Genomic DNA, 17,139 nt, shown 5'->3' on the forward strand with positions numbered 1-17,139 from the left:
TAATTAATCTAAGGACATCACGCAGGTCCATGCCCGAGGCAGGATTCGAACCTGCGACCGTAGCGGTCACGCGGTTCCAGACTGTAGCGCCTAGAACCGCTCGGCCACCACGGCCGGCAGGTACCCTTCACAGAAGGTTACTTGATCAGCAATTACCAATTTGGTAAGGGCCGGTAATGTTAAAGGTCTGGTCGTGTATAAAGTACACAAGTGGCATGACACAATCAGTACCTTTACGCTAGTCAGGATTGGTAATACACTACTGGCCATTAAAATTGCTACACCAAGAAGAAATGATAAACGGGTATTCATTGGACAAATATATTATACTAGAACTGACATGTGATTACATTTTCACGCACTTCGGGTTCATAGATCCTGAGAAATCAGTACCCAGAACAACCGCCTCTGGCCGTAATAACGGCCTCGATACGCCTGGGCATTGAGTCAAACAGAGCTTGGATGACGTGTACAGGTACAGCTGCCCATGCAGCTTCAACACGATACCACAGTTCATCAAGAGTAGTGACTGGTGTATTGTGACGAGCCAATTGTTCGGCCACCATTGACCAGACGTTTTCAGTTGGTGAGAGATCTGGAGAATGCGCTGGCCAGGGCAGCAGTCGAACATTTTCTGTATCCAGAAAGGCCCGTACAGGACTTGCAACATGCGGTCGTGCATTATGCTGCTGAAATGTAGGGTCCCGCAGGGATCGAATGAAGGGTAGAGCCACGGGTCGTAACATATCTGAAATGTAACGTCCACTGTTCAAAGTGTCGTCAATGCGAACAAGAGGTGACCGAGACGTGTAACCAATGGCACCCCGTACCACCACGCCGGGTGATACGCTAGTACGAATACACGCTTCCAATGTGCGTTCACCGCGATATCGCCAAATACGGATGCGACCATCGTGATGCAGTAAACAGAACCTGGATTCATCTGAAAAAATGACGTTTTGCCATTCGTCCACCCAGGTTCGTCGTTGAGTACACCATAGCGGGCTCTCCTGTCTGTGATGCAGCGTCAAGGGTAACCGCAACCATGGTCTCCGAGCTGATAGTCCATGCTGCTGCAAACGTCGTCGAACCGATCGTGCAGATGGTTGTTGTCTTGCAAACGTCCCCATCTGTTGCCTCAGGGATCGAGACGTGGTTGCACGATCCGTTACAGCCATGCTGATAAGATGCCTGTCATCTCGACTGCTAGTGATACGAGGCCGTTGGGATCCATCACGGCATTCCGTATTACCCTCCTCGACCCACTGATTCCATATTCTGCTGACAGCCATTGGATCTCGACCAACGCGAGCAGCAATGTCGCGATACGATAAACCGCAATCGCGGTAGGCTACAATCCGACGTTTATCAAAGTCTCCTCCTTGGTGTAGCAATTTTAATGGCCAGTAGTGTATTATCGATGACAGTACCACGAAAGTGGAGTTAAAGAAGCACAGGTTTCCGAAATACCATCACTAAAAAATACGAAGTAAATATTTTAATATCAGAATGAAGAACAGCTACTAACATATGTAACTTAGAAGTGGATATCCTCGGTGTAGCGAAGCAGCTTAAATCACTTAATAAAGGCAGGTCTTTCGGCACAGCCAGCATAGCAATTAGGTCAGAGGAGCGCTACCGACAGGGGACCTCACATTCAGTGCATATTTATAGATTTCCAAAACAGTTTTGACACAGTTCCTCACAGGACGCTTCTAATCAGATCACGTAGCTGTGGAGTATGGCAGTTGCGCGACTGAATTCGTGATTTCCTGTCAAAAATGTCACAGTTTGTAATACATCTACATCTATATCGACACTCTGCAAATCATACTTAAGTGCCTGGCAGAGAGTTCATCGAACCACCATCACAATAATTCTCAGTTATTCCACTCTCGAACAGCCCGCGGAAAAAACGAATACCTATATCTTTCCATGCAAGATCTATTTTCCCTTATTTTATTATGATGATCGTCTCTCCCTGCGAAGGTCGGTGGCAACAAAATATTTTTGCATTCAGAGGAAAAAGCTGGAGATAGAAATTTCGTGAGAAGATACCATGGCAACGAGTAGCACCTTTGTTTTAATGGGGTCCACCCCAAATCATGTGTCATGTCCATGACATTCTCTCCCCTATTCTCGATAATACAAAACATGGTGCTCTTCTTTGAACTTTCTCGATATACTCCGTTAGTCCCACCTGGTAAGGATCCCACACTGCACAGCAGTATTCTAAAAGAGAAAGGACAAGTGTAGTGCAGGCAGTCTCTTTAGCAGATCTGTGGCATCTTCTAAGTGTTCTGAAAAGACAATGCAGTCATTGGTTCGCTTTGTCGACAGTATTTTCTGTCTTCTTTCCAATTTAAGTTATTCGTAATTGTAATTCCTAGGTATTTAGCAGAATTTACGGCATTTGTATGTGATTGATTTATCGTGTAACCGAAGTTAAACGGATTACTTTTATCACTCATGTGTATGGCCTCACACTTTCCATTATTTAGGGTCAATTGCCTATTTTCGCAGTATACAGATATCTTATCTAAATCGTTCTACAATTCGTTTTGATCACCTGATGACTCTACTAGACGATAGACGGCAGCATCATCTGCAAGCAACCTAAGACGGCTGCTCAGATTCTCCTAAATCGTTTATGTAGATAAGGAACAGCAGAAGGCCTATAGTGCTACCTTGGGGGACACCAGAAATCACTTTTTTTGCCCGATGACTTTCCGTCAGTTACTTCGGACTGTGATCTCTCTGACAGGAAATCACGAATCCGGTCGCATACCTGACACGATATTACATAAACGTGTAATTTGATTACAAGCCGCTTGAGAGGTACGGTGTCAAAAGCCTCCTGGGAATCTATAAATACGGATCAACTTGAAATCCCTTGTCTATAGAACTCAACACTTGGTGTGAGTAAAGAGCTAGTTGTCTTGTGTTTTCAAAATCCGTGTTAACAATGTGCCAATAGATCGTTCTCTTCAATTAATTCATAATGTTCGAACACTATATATATATTCCAGAATCGTGCTGCATGTTGACGTTTATGATATGGGCCTGTAATTTAGTGGATTACTGCTATTGCCTTTCCTAAATATTGGTGTGACCTGTGCGGCTTTCCAGTACGGATGAAGTACAGAGCTATTGCATCAGCATACTCTGAAAGGAACCTAATTGGTATATAGTCTGGACCGGAAGGTTTGCTTTTATTAAGTTATTTATGTTGCTTCACTACTCTGAGGATATCTGCTTCTAAGCTACTGATGTTGGCAGATACTCTTGATTCGAATTCTGCAAAATCTACTTCGTCTTCTTTGGTGAAGGAATTTTGGAAGACAGTGTTTAATAACTCTGTTTTAGTAGCACTCTCGTTATATTTTTTTCCATTGCTATCGTGCAGAGAAGGCATTGTGTCTTGTCACTTGTATACTTTACATACGGCCAGAGTCTCTTCGAATTTTCTGCCAGGTTTCGAGACGAAGTTTCATTGTAGAAACTATTGTAAGCATCTCGCATTGAAGTTCGCGCTAAATATCGAGCTTGCGTGAAAGATCGCCAATCTTGGTGATTTTGCGTTCATTTAAATTTGACATGCTTTTTTGTTTGTTTCTGCAACAGTGTTCTTACTTGTTATCTGTACCATGACGGATCAACTCCGTCATCTGTTAATTTATTCGGTATAAATCTCTCAATTGCTGTCGACACTATTTCTCTGAATTCAGACCACATCTGGTCTACATTGACATTGGTAATTTTGAAGGTGTGGAGATTGCCCCTCAGGAAGGCGCCAAGGTAATTTTTATCCGCTTTGTACAATAGATATATTTTTAGTTTATTTTTGGAGGGTTTGAGAGTAGCGGTATTTAGTCTCGCTACGACTGTGTGTTCACTAATTCCTATATCCGTTTTGATGCTCGTTATTAGCTCAGAATGAAGCAATAAGTGCTGTCGAAAAGGGACCACAGATCGATTCCATATTCCTAGATTTCCAGAAGGCTTTTGATACCGTTCCTCACAAGCTACTATTAATCAAATTGCATGCATATGAAGTATCGTCTCAGTTGTGTGGCTGGATACGTGATTTCCTCTCAGAGAGGTCACAGTTCGTAGTGATAGAAGGTAAATCATAGAGTAGAACGGAAGTGATATCTGGCGTTCTGCAAGTTAGTGTCATAGGCCCTCTGCTGTTCCTGATTTGCATAAACGATCTAGGTGATAATCTGAGCACCCCCTTAGATTGTTTGCAGATAACGCTGCAAGTTACCGTCTAGTAAAATCATCAGACGACAAATCCAATTAAAAATGATCTAGAGAGAATTTCTGTATGGTGCGAAAAGTGGCAATTAACACTAAACAAAGAAAAGTGCAAGGTCATCCACATGGGTGCTAAAAGAAATCCGATAGATTTTTGGTACACGATAAATCGCACAAATCTAAGGGCTGTCAATTCGACTAAATACCTAGGAATTACAATTACGAACAACTTAAATTGTAAAGACCACATATACAATATTGTGGGAAGGGCGAAACAAAGACTGCGCTTTGTTGGCAGAACACTTAGAAGATGCGACAAACTCACTAAGGAGACAGCCTACATTACACTCGTCCGTCCTCTGTTGGAATATTGCTGCGCGGGGTGGAATCCTTACCAGGTAGGATTGACGGAGGACATCGAAAAATTGCAAAGAAGGACAGCCCGTTACGTGTTATCGTGCAATAGGGGTGAGTGTGTCTCTGATATAAGCGAGTTGGGATGGCAGTCACTTAAACAAAGGCGGTTTTCTTTGCGGCGAGATCTATTTACAAAATTTCAATCACCAACTTTCTCTTTCGAATGCGAAAATATTTTGTTGACACCTACGTAGGGAGAAATGATCATCATAATAAAATAAGAGAAATCAGAGCTCGAGCGGTAATATTTAGGTGTTCCTTTTTCCCACGCGCCATTCGAGAGTGGAATGGTAGAGAAGTAGTATGAAAATGGTTCGATGAACCTGCTGCCAGGCACTTAAGTGTGAATTGCAGAGTAACTATGCAGATGTTGATGTAGATTATTTGTTGCTAAGGAGCCAAGTGTGTTTTCTCAACTATTTATTATTTGAGAGGGCTCATGAACTAATGGTTCGAAATAATTGTAAGAGAATAAGTTTAGTACAATTTTGGATGCTGTTTGATGCGTACCTCCGGATTTAAACATGTATTTTGGCCAACATATCAAGGGTAAATTGACGTCACCGCCAATTGTATGAGTCGGGTAGGTGTTTGAAATAAGATACATACTATCTTTCAATATTTCAGCAATTGAATCATCTGAGTTAGGATTTCGGTAAAAGGATCCAATTATTATTTTTTTCCGGTTGCCAAGAATGGCTTATAACTCACAGGAACTATCTACTTAAATTTCGTTACAAGATAAGCTACTACTAATATCAGCAAGGACGCCATGGCCAACTGTGTTTAGTCTACCTTTCCGAACACCGTTAGATCCAACGCAAAAATTTCGGCTGAACTTGTCTCCAGATTTGAGCATCAGTGCTTTCTACCAACGCTTGGAGTTCTAGTACTTTGCCAACACAACTATGACAATTTACAACTGTTACACCGGTGGTTCCTAGATCTACGTTCTTACTGAGTTCTACTTGCTCCGTTTGAGATTGAAGCCCTTGTTGAGTTTCGCGAGACCCTCTAACCTAACAAACCGCCTAGTCCACACCACACAGCTCTCGCTAGCCGCCTCCTGCGTATAATAGACTCATGACCTCTTTAGCGGTACTCGAAACCCCACCACCCTATGTCGCAAGTCGCGGAATCTGCAGCCTACGCGGTCGCAGAACTGTCTGAGCCTCTGATTCAGACCGTCCATTCGGCTCTGTACCAGAGGTCCGCATTCGGTCCTGTCCATCTCGCAAGCAAGACTGGCAGCCTTTATCACTTCTGGATAGCCGCTCAAGACCAGAGAGTATCTCTTCCGATCCAAAGCGACACACGTCATTGGTACCAAAGTCAGCCACCACCTGCAGATGGCTGCAGCTTGTGCACTTCATGGCATCTAGGAGGATTCGTTCCACGTCTGGAATGACTCCACCCGGCATGCACATTGGCTTTCTTCTTCTTCCCCTCCTTGGCAGAGACGTCCCTAAGGGGCCCCATAATGCACCTAAAATTGGACCTCCCAACTACGAAAAATCGCACCCTCTGTGACCGCCCGGATCTTGCATTCTGAGAAGTTTACTCTCAAACAAGACAAGCGACTGCATCTGGCTGGGGGACAGAGGCAGCCACAGTAAGTGACGGAAAATCATCGGGTAAAACAGAAGCAATATTTGGCGTTCGCAAATGACGTGTTATAGGCCTTTCCTGTTCCTAATCCACATAAACGATTTACGAGACAATCTCAGCAGCACTCAAATTGTTTGCAGATGATTCTGTCGTTTAGGGTCGAGTAAAGTCATGAGAAGATGAAAACCAATTGCAAAATGATTTAGACTAGATATCTGCATGGTGCGAAAAGTGCCAACTGACCCTAAACACCAAAAAGTGTTATAAAGAAGCATCGTAATAAAATAAGAGAAATCAGTGCTCTCGTGAAACGCTTTAAGTATTTGTTTTTCCCCTGTGCAGTTTTGAGAGTGAAACAGTAGAAGAATAGTATTAAACTGATTCGATAAACCCTCTGCCGAGCTCTTAAGTATGAACCATTTGGGTGTAGACGTGGGTTTAGATGTAGATGTTTCATATAAGCAGCTGGTCGGATTGTAAGCCGTTTCACTGATTTTAGCGGTGCAGTTATACATTCTAGAGCTTTCTGAATATATTGACACGCAATTTCGAATATCCCTTCTTCTTTTCCAGAACTGTAAATAGATTTTGATATAAATGAATCCTGTCATTGAGCATATTTTTTGTAATTATTGTTGGCTGGTCTGGATGACTACCCTGCCGCGCTGTCTTTGGTGGCTGGGTGGTAGATACAACCAGTGGATGTGACACAAGTAGCCATGGAAATAGGTGTCCACCAAGACAAAGCCCCGTTTTGCTGTATAAGCCTTATATAACTGAGATGCGGCAGGTTAATTATAGGATGCCCACTAACTGCTCTTTCGTCTCAGCAGCCATCCATCACATCGACACGTAGCACACCCAGAGGTTGAGGAGTTACTTCTAGAAATCTGTACTATCTTCGCGATACAGGCGGTTAAGCCAAGGTTTCCGTCCTCTGTGACACGCAACGTTCCACTGTCGCGTCTCAGAGTGCTCGCTGAAGCCTGCCCAGAATGTACGGTTATAAAGGACTGGCAGCGCTCGCCAGTCCACTGCTAAACTCCAGATTTTCCAAACCCGCACCCAGCAACGTAACCGAGCTTCCTAATTTGATCATTTGGCGTGATTCACAATACACGTATGACTTGTCGAATACCATAGACGCAATGAGCAACCTCCATTTCCCCTACTAACATGTGCAAGAACCGATAATCATATCATTAGATGGCATTTTACCACTTACATTACACAAGCCCTTACGCAACGGAGGAAATATCACCCCACTGGACTATGTACAGGAACTGATGATATTCCACACTGTCTGAGGAGGTAGGTCCCAGCTTGATAAAGAGATATTGCGGCATTAAGGGAAACTAAGTTGATATTTTAGTTGAGTTCGTTAGCGTCGATAATGAAAAAAGGCTACACCGCAATTTCAGTTATTTTTTACGAAGGGAAGCTTAAGCACAAATATACGCTTTGCTTGCAGCGTGACACTGCTATGACAGTTTTTCATCTTCCACGAGTTTTTGAAATACGTTTGAGCATTCGTGGCGGCTTCCATAAACATCTGACGACAATGACGACAACGACGACGATAGTAAAGAATTAAACAGTTTAACCAGGATATCGGAATTGCTAATGAAGAAAGACACGGACTGGTCACTTGATATATTTTATTCAGTTTAACTGAATCTTTGCCACGTCGACTAGCTGACCTTCGCTGTATGGACCTGAGGAAGACCTGCAACGAAGGCCGAAACCGTTTAGCATGATAAACCACACCAAGTGACGAAGACTTTGTCTTTATTCATATGCATTTCAGTAGGTGTGTGGAACACAGCAGAAAGCATGGCTGCAGATAGTGTCGAGGCCTAACTACTCAAGACTGAGCACGTCTGCTTCATATCCCTTCACTAGCTGACTGTTATAATAATGCGACTCGGCATTATAGTTTCAGAATAGAAAGAATCTTATTCACTATAGAAATTATCATTGAACAAAATATGCTTACCTATGCCATATGATTAAACCATTGTCGTCCAGAGACGGTATTATGTGCTCTGGATTCATCTGAAACGAAGGGATTTGGTCACAACTCGCAGTCACAGTTACTCTTAAATAATACGAAATTAGATATTTCATCCGTGCAGTAGGAGATACAGATTATACCAAAAAAAAATTTAAATTAGTCATTCCTGAACATATATTATTCGTTACATTATAAAATTTACTCATTCTCAGAGCTCTGAGCTACCAGTGGTTTTTTCGTGTGAGTAATCTCTGCAATGCATGGAAAAATTACTCGGAGACAGAATATATACGCTCACATTTTAATAGACATAAAGACAAATGTAAATATCAAGACACATGATGGTTATGTCAATTTGGAATGACATAACCAACTTAAGTAGCAATATATGGCAAATCATTTCTCGGCTGGATAGAGTTTTGTCCCGCTTACTAGTTCCTGAATTCTGTAGAGTTGTTCTAGCATTCAGAATCAAACTGTTGCTTGTAATAAGGCAAGGTGGAATTATCCGCGTCGTTCTTGTACCACTCTTGAAGCCAATATTATAGTTTTCTTTTCTTATCTTTTTTTCCAATAGTAGTACACATGCAATAGTTACACGAAGTAATTTCCTATTCAAGCGACATTTCATTTTTCACTGTGTGATTAGTCTACTGCTGATGACCATAACATATTTGATTCATCTGGAAATATTTTATTTAAATAAATATTCATAATTGAAAATAACTAGGGACCATGTGCACTTCAAAATTCATTGATGCTAGAGTTATTTTATTTAAGCCCTTATTCCCCACTTTGCATCATAGGTTATACTTTTTCCAAAACTTTGTTTCAGAAATTCTTTATGTTGAAAATTTCCGTGTTCCAGAATATTCCAATCTTAATGTGAAATTCTTTCCAAAATCTAGTGCCAAAGTTTTGTAGCACCAAAATTTGTGTTTCCAAGATAACATATTAGTTCGTTAATTATTCAGATTAAGAGAGTACATTTTTAGACACTTTTTGGCGAACTTTGGCGCTCCCTGTGCACATTAAAATTTCTCACCCGCAAAATAGTACCGATAATTTTTGCTATTCGTTAGTCAAAAAGCTCTTAGTTAAACAAACTTGCACTGAGGTTACAAAACTCAAGGATACCTCCTGATTTCGTGTCGGAACTCCTTTTGTCCGGCATAGTGCAGCAACTCGAAGTGGCGTGGACACAACAAGTCGTTGGAAGCTCTGCAGAGCTGCCTCTATAGCCGTCCATAATTGCGAAATTGTTGCCGGTGCAGCATTTCGTGCTTGAAGTGGCCTCTCCTTTGTGTCCCATAAATGTCCGATGGGATCCATGTCGGGCGATCTGGATTGCCAAATCATTCCCTCGAATTGTCCACAATCTTCTTCAGACCAATTGTGAACATCTGTGGCCCGATGATATGGAGCATTGTCATCCATAAAATTACATCGTTGTTTTGGAACATGGCATCCATGAATGACTGCGAATGGTCTCCAAGTAGCTGAACCTCCAGACGTGTAACGTTGCAGAGTGATATGAAATGGAACGAGCATGTGAGGATTTTGGTAGGAAAGGCGAGTGGTCGACTTCTGTTTCCTGGAGAATTCTAGGGAAGTGTGATTCATCTGTAAAGTAGACAGATATAGGTCTCTAGTGCGACCTATTCTTGAGTACTGCTCGAGTGTTTAGGATCAGTACCAGATCGGCATAAAGATAGACACTGAAGCAATTCAGAGGCTGGCTGCTACTTTTGTTACTAGTTACGGAGATGCTTCAGGAACTCAAAAGGGAATCTCTGGAGGGAAGGCGACGTTCTTTTCGGGGAACACCACTGAGAAAATTTAGAGAACCGGCATTTAAGCTCACTGCAGAGCAGATCTGTCGCCTCCAGCATACACCATGCCTAAGGACCACTGAGAAAGATAGGCGAAATTAGGGCTCATACGGAGGCATACAGGCAGTCGTTTTTCCCTCGCTCTATCTGGGAGAGGAAATGACTAAAAGTGGTACGGGATAGCCTCCACTACTAGCCGTAAAGTGGAGTGAGGAGTATCTATGTATTTGAACACGCTGGCCCAGTCCGTTCCACGTAAACACAGCCCATACTACCATGGAGCCACTACCAGCTTGCACTGTGCCTTGTTGACGAATATCCGGCCAGAGTGGCCGAGTGGTTCTAGGCGCTACAGTCTGGGACCGCGCGAACACTACGGTCATAGGTTCGAATCCTGCCTCGGGCATTGATGTGTGTAATGCCCTTAGGTTAGTTAGGTTTAAGTAGTTCTAAGGGACTGATGACCTCAGAAGTTAAGTCTCATAGTGCTCAGAGCCATTTGAACCATTTTCTGTTGACATCTTGGATCCATAACATCGTGGGGTCTGCGCTACACTCGAACCTTAGCTTCAGCTCTTATCAACTTAAAACGGGACTCATCCGACCAGGCCACGGTTTTCCAGTCATCTAGGGTCCAATCGACATGGTCACTAGCCCAGGAGAGGCACTGCAGGCGATGTAGGTAGACACTTGCATCGGTCGTCTGCTACCATGGACCATTAACGCCAAATTTCGCCGCACTGTCCTAACGGATACATTCTTCGTACAGTACGTCCAAATTCGCCTCTGCGGTGATTTCACGTAGTGTTGCTTGTCTGTTAACACTGACAACTCTATGCAAACACCACTGTTGTCAGCCGTTAAGTAAAGGCCGTCGGCCACACGGTTGTAAGTAAGTAAATGGAAGTAGTGACTGAAATTTAGTATTCGGGGCACATTCTTGACACGGTAGACCTCGGAATACTGAATTTCCTAACCATTTGCGAAAGGAATGTCCCATGCGTCTAGCTCCGACCACAATTCTGCGTTCAGAGTCTGTTAATTCCTGTCGTGCTGTCTCAATCACTTCGTAAACCTTTTTACATGAATCACCCAAGTGCAAACGACAGCTCCGCCAATGCACTGTCCTTTTATAGCTCTTATACGCGATACTACCGACGGCTGAACATGTGCATGTCGCTATCAAATGGCTCTGAGCACTATGGGACTTAACTTCTGAGGTCATCAGTCCCCTAGAACTTAGAACTACTTAAACCCAACCAACCTAAGGACATCACACACATCCATGCCCGGGGCAGGATTCGAACCTGCGACCGTAGCGGTCGCGCGGATCCGGACTGTAGCGCCTAGAACCACTCGGCCACCCCGGACGGCCATGTCGCTATCCCATGGCTTGTCACCTCAGTATACCGGGTGATCAAAAAGTCAGTATACGAGGTGTGGCTAGAAAAAAACCGGACTAGTACTGGTGAAACAATAAAACGAATGCAATAAGGCTGAAAGTCGCGTGGCCTGTCACGTGACTCTCGCTCCGCCTACTGCTCGAGTTTCATCTGCCTCCTGCACTCAGTCTGCCCGTGGCGTCTGTTTTAAGTAGTTGACGTTTTGTCTGTGCGTCGGAAAATGTTGAGTGTACAGAAAGAACAGCGTGTTAACATCAAATTTTGTTTCAAACTAGGAAAATCTGCAAGTGAAACGTTTGTAATGTTACAACAAGTGTACGGCGATGATTGTTTATCGCGAACACAAGTGTTTGAGTGGTTTAAACGATTTAAAGATGGCCGCGAAGACGCCAGTGATGACACTCGCACTGGCAGACCATTGTCAGCAAAAACTGATGCAAACATTGAAAAAATCGGTACACTTGTTCGACAAGATCGCCGTTTAACAATCAGAGCAGTGTCTGAGTTATCAGGAGTTGACTTGTTGTCTTGTCGAACAAGTTTACCGATTTTTTTCAATGTTTGCATCAGTTTTTGCTGACAATGGTCTGCCAGTGCGAGTGTCATCACTGGTGTCTTCGCGGCCATCTTTAAATCGTTTAAACCACTCAAACACTTGTGTTCGCGATAAACAATCATCGCCGTACACTTGTTGTAACATTACAAACGTTTCACTTGCAGATTTTCCTAGTTTGAAACAAAATTTTATGTTAACACGCTGTTCTTTCTGTACACTCAACATTTTCCGACGCACAGACAAAACGTCAACTACTTAAAACAGACGCCACGGGCAGACTGAGTGCAGGAGGCAGATGAAACTCGAGCAGTAGGCGGAGCGAGAATCACGTGACAGACCACGCGACTTTCAGCCTTATTGCATTCGTTTTATTGTTTCACCAGTACTAGTCCGGTTTTTTTCTAGCCACACCTCGTAAATTTGAAAACTTAATAAACCACGGAATAATGTAGATAGAGAGGTAAAAACGAGGTTCACAAAATGTCCGACAAATGTCTTGCGAGCGTCGTTTGGTGATGATCGTGTACTCAGCCGCCACTTTCGTCATGCTTGGCCTCCCAGGTCCCCAGACCTCAGTCCGTGCGATTATTGACTTTGGGGTTACCTGCAGTCGCAAGTGTATCGTGATCGACCGACATCTCTAGGGATGCTGAAAGACAACATCCGACGCCAATGCCTCACTATAACTCTGAACATGCTTTATAGTGCTGTTAATAACATTATGATGTTGGACATATTGACCATTTCCTGTAAAGAACATCATCTTTGCTTTGTCTTACTTTGTTATGCTAATTATTGCTATTCTGATCAGATGAAGCGCCATCTGTCGGACACATTTTATGAACTTTTGTATTTTTTTGGTTCTAATAAAACCCCATGTCATTCCAAGCATGTGTGTCAATTTGTACCTCTCTATCTACATTATTGCGTGATTTATTCAGTTTTCAAATTTAAACTGACTTTTTCATCACCCGGTACTTCTGTACCTATTGTACCTTTGACCCTTTTAATTTTTATGTTTCTTACGTTAATATTCAAAATGTAATGACTTCGTATTTCACTAATTAATAATTTCTGTAATAATACGCGCGTCTATAAATTGGCGTCCCGCAGAAAGTGTATATCAGTTCATGTACACTGGTCAAAAGATGAATGTCTGGTGACGTCCGTGTTTAAAATGCATTGCTACTATATGTCAGTTTGGTACATTTCAGAGTGAGTATCCACCGTGTACACTTATTCTGTTGATGTTGCTGTGCCACCTCTGAAAGGACTCAACATTTTTCGAGTTTGTGTAACTTCACATAAAAGTTTTCCGTGTATCGTACCGCGTCATAATGAAAGAAACTACAGTGAAGAAACCGATGTGCTTTAGCCATGAAGAGGCGCTTGTATTTTGTCATTGCCGCTCTCTGAGCATGACGTTACGTCATAGCTTTAAAAGGTGGTAGTTACATTGGTCGTTTGAGGCGGAAGGAGCAGGAACTTAGGTTGCTATTGTGGAGGGAATGGAATAAGTTATCTGTTGCTTTTTGCATTGTTTGCTGTGACTGGTGCTCATTGGCGAATGAGGCGAGGCCCCGTGTATTCCTTCTGTTGGCCGCAAGAGGAAGTTACTCGCCGGTAGCGCTAGCGTCACGTGGTGTTGGTGCGGCCTTGTGGATGCCTAGGGTTGGCAGCCAGGATGGGGCAAGCCTGTATCCGTCCTCTCTTTTCATGCTGTTGGATACAAGCTCGCTCCATCCTGGCTGCCAGCCTTCAGTGTCCTAGAGACCGCACAAACAACACGTGACGCGAGGGCTACCGGCGAGTAACTGCCTCCTGCGTCCAGCAGAAGGAAAACACGAGCCCTCGCTGATGAGCACCATACATAGCAAACAATGCAAGAAGCAATTGACATCAGCTAATCCCCACTCCCCCCACCGTAGCAAGTTCCCATTTCTTCTGCCTCAAATGACCAATGATAATAACGATCTTCTAGAGATGGAGATGTCATTTTGATTTTTGTAAGTTATCGATGTGAACGTCAGAGAAAGAGAGCTAGTTATATTACTGTTAAACAATCTTTGGTCTTGTTGTGGCACAGGCTTTGCCTCTGCGTAGCTTGACTCGGTCTTAGTTGAAGTGTTGTAGATGATGTACGTTGGTTGGTTGATTGGTTTGGGGGAGGGGACCAAACAGCGTGGTCATCGGTCCCATCGAATTAGGGGAGGATGAGAAAGGAAGTCGGCCGTGTCCTTTCAAAGGAACCATCCCGGAATTCGCCTGAAGCGATTTAGGGAAATCACGGAAAACCTAAATCAGGATGGTCGAAGCGGGTTTGAACCGTCGTCCTCCCAAATGCGAGTTGGAGGTATTCAGACGTATTGTTACCTTGTGATGGTATCTGTTAGATGAAGAAAGTTTTATTGTAAAGGACAGCAAGAATGAATATGAAGTATATATTAGCAACAATTATTCCTGATTTAATAACGAGCATCAAAACCGATCAGGGATTAGTGAACACAGGGTTGTCGTAGCGAGACTGAATATTATAATCCCCAAATCCTCCAAAAATAAGCGAAAAATATGCCTATTCAAAAAAGCAGATAAAAATCCACTTGACGCCTTCCTGAGAGTCAATCTACACTCATTACAAATTAATAATATAAGTGTAGACCAGATGCGGCTTGAATTCAGAGAAATAGCATCGGCAGCAATTGAGAGATTTACACTAAATAAATTAACAAACGTCGGAGCTGATCCTCCTTGGTACACAAAACGGGTTAGAACACTGTTGCAGAAACAACGAAACAAACATGCCAAATTTAAACAGACGCAAAATCACCAAGGTTGGCGATCTTTCACAGAAGCTCGAAATTTAGCGCGGACTTCAATGCGAGATGCTTATAACAGTTTCCACAACGAAACTTTGTCTCGAAACCTGGCAGAAAATCCAAAGAGATTCTGGTCGTATGTGAAGTATGTTAGTGGCAAGAAACAATCAATGCCTTCTCTGCGCGATAGCAATGGAGATACTATTGAATACAGTGCTGCCAAAGCAGAGTTACTAAATACAGCCTTCCGAAATGCATTCACAAAAGAACACGAAGTAAATATTCCAATATTCCAGAATTCGAATCAAGAACAGAAGTAAATATCCTCAGAGTAGTGAAGCAACTTAAATCACTTAATAAAGGCGTCTTCTGGTCCAGACTGTATACCAATTAGGTTCCTTTCGGAGTATGCTGATGCATTAGCTCCATACTTAACGATCATGTACAACCGTTCGCCCGACGGAAGACCCGTACCCAAAGACTCGAACGTTGCATAGGTTACACCAATATTCAAGAAAGGTAGTAGGAGTAATCCACTAAATTACAGGCCCATATCGTTAACGTCAATATTCAGCATGATTTTGGAACATATATTGTGTTCAAATATTATTAATTACCTCGAAGAAAACGGTCTATTGACACACAATCAACATGGGTTAAGAAAACATCGTTCCTGTGAAACACAACTGGCTCTTTATTCACATGAAGTGTTGAGTGTTACTGACAAGGGATTTCTGGATTTCCAGAAGGCTTTTGGCACCGTACCACACAAGCGGCTTGTAGTGAAATTGCATGCTTATGGAATATCGTCTCAGTTATCTGACTGGATTTGTGATTTCCTGTCAGAGAAGTCACAGTTCGTAGTAACTGACGGTAAGTCATCGAGTAAAACAGAAGTGATTTCTGGCGTTCCCCAAGGTAGTGTTATATGCCCTTTGCTGTTCTTTATCTATATAAACGATTTGGGAGACACTATGAGCAGCCGTCTTAGGTTGTTTGCAGATGACGCTGTCGTTTATCGACTAATAAAGCCATCAGAAGATCAAAACAAATTGCAAAACGATTTAGATAAGGTATGTGAATGGTGCGAAAATTGGCAGTTGACCCTAAATAACGAAAAGTGTGAGGTCATCCACATGAGTGCTAAACGGAACTCGTTAAACTTCGGTTACACGATAAATCTGTCAAATCTAAAGGCCGTAAAGTCAATTAAATAATTATGAATTACAATTACGAACAACTTAAATTGGAAGGAACGCATGGAAATTGTCGTGGGGAAGGCTAACCAAAGACTGCGTTTCATTGGCAGGACACTTAGAAAATGTAACAGATCTACTAAGGAGACTGCTGCGCTACACTTGTCCGTCCTCTTTTAGAATACTGCTGCGCGGTGTGGGATCCTTACCATATAGGACTGACGGAGTACATCGAAAAAGTTCAAATAAAGTTTTTTATTAGTGCGAAATATGAGAGAGTGTCACAGGAATGATACAGGATTTGGGCTAGACATTATTAAAAGAAAAGCGTTTTTCGTTGCGACGGAATCTTCACACGAAATTCCAATCACCTCTGAACCCTCTGCAACATACATGCATCCACCATCGCCGAAGAGGCATGCACGCGAGCTATTAGGTGTTGTACATCTATGGGTGGAATACTATAAACGTGTTCCTTTGACTTTCCCCACAAATGAAAATCTAGTAGATTAAGGTCTGGGGAACATGGTGGCCAGAACATTGGACCTCCATCACCAATAAATTTCCCTGGTAACGCTTCATTTAATTAGTTATGCATGTCCATTCCAAAGTGTGGTGCTGCACCATCATGCTGAAACTATAGCTATCGGCTAATGCCACGTGGAACGTTTGCTAATGTGTCAGGCAAAGTATTGCAAAGAAACGTGCGATACAGGGTCCATTCAACTTTTCCATCATTAGGTGAGGACCCAAAAGCACGCCTCCTAAGATTCCAGTCCACAGGTTTATGCCAAAGTGTGTTTGAAAGCCACGCTCACAGGTGGCATTTGGGTTTTGTTCCAACCAATAACGGCTCTTATGAATGTTGAAAATATCTTCAAGAGTGAAGCTAGTTTTGTCAATCCAAATACGTCATTTATAAAATGTTCATTATCTTCCACTTGGTGCAAGAGCCGTTCACAAAACTACTCCTCGAATGTGATCTTATGGCCACTGATGTTGAGTTAACGTGTAATAATACGAATGCAGTTCTTCGT

The 17,139-nt window shown here is 42.8% G+C and overlaps 1 protein-coding gene across 1 annotated transcript in view; it reads right to left on the minus strand.

Annotated features, from left to right (window-relative positions):
- Positions 1-17,139, minus strand: part of LOC126412239 (glutathione S-transferase D7-like) — a 92,177-nt gene that overhangs the window by 31,592 nt on the left and 43,446 nt on the right. The window contains exon 3 of the mRNA XM_050081731.1: positions 8,282-8,340. Coding sequence (XP_049937688.1) covers positions 8,282-8,340 — 59 coding nt within the window. The remainder of the gene's footprint in view (positions 1-8,281; positions 8,341-17,139) is intronic.

Source organism: Schistocerca serialis, chromosome 7 (genome assembly GCF_023864345.2).
Source record: "Schistocerca serialis cubense isolate TAMUIC-IGC-003099 chromosome 7, iqSchSeri2.2, whole genome shotgun sequence".
In the NCBI taxonomy this organism is placed as follows: Eukaryota; Metazoa; Arthropoda; class Insecta; order Orthoptera; family Acrididae; genus Schistocerca; species Schistocerca serialis.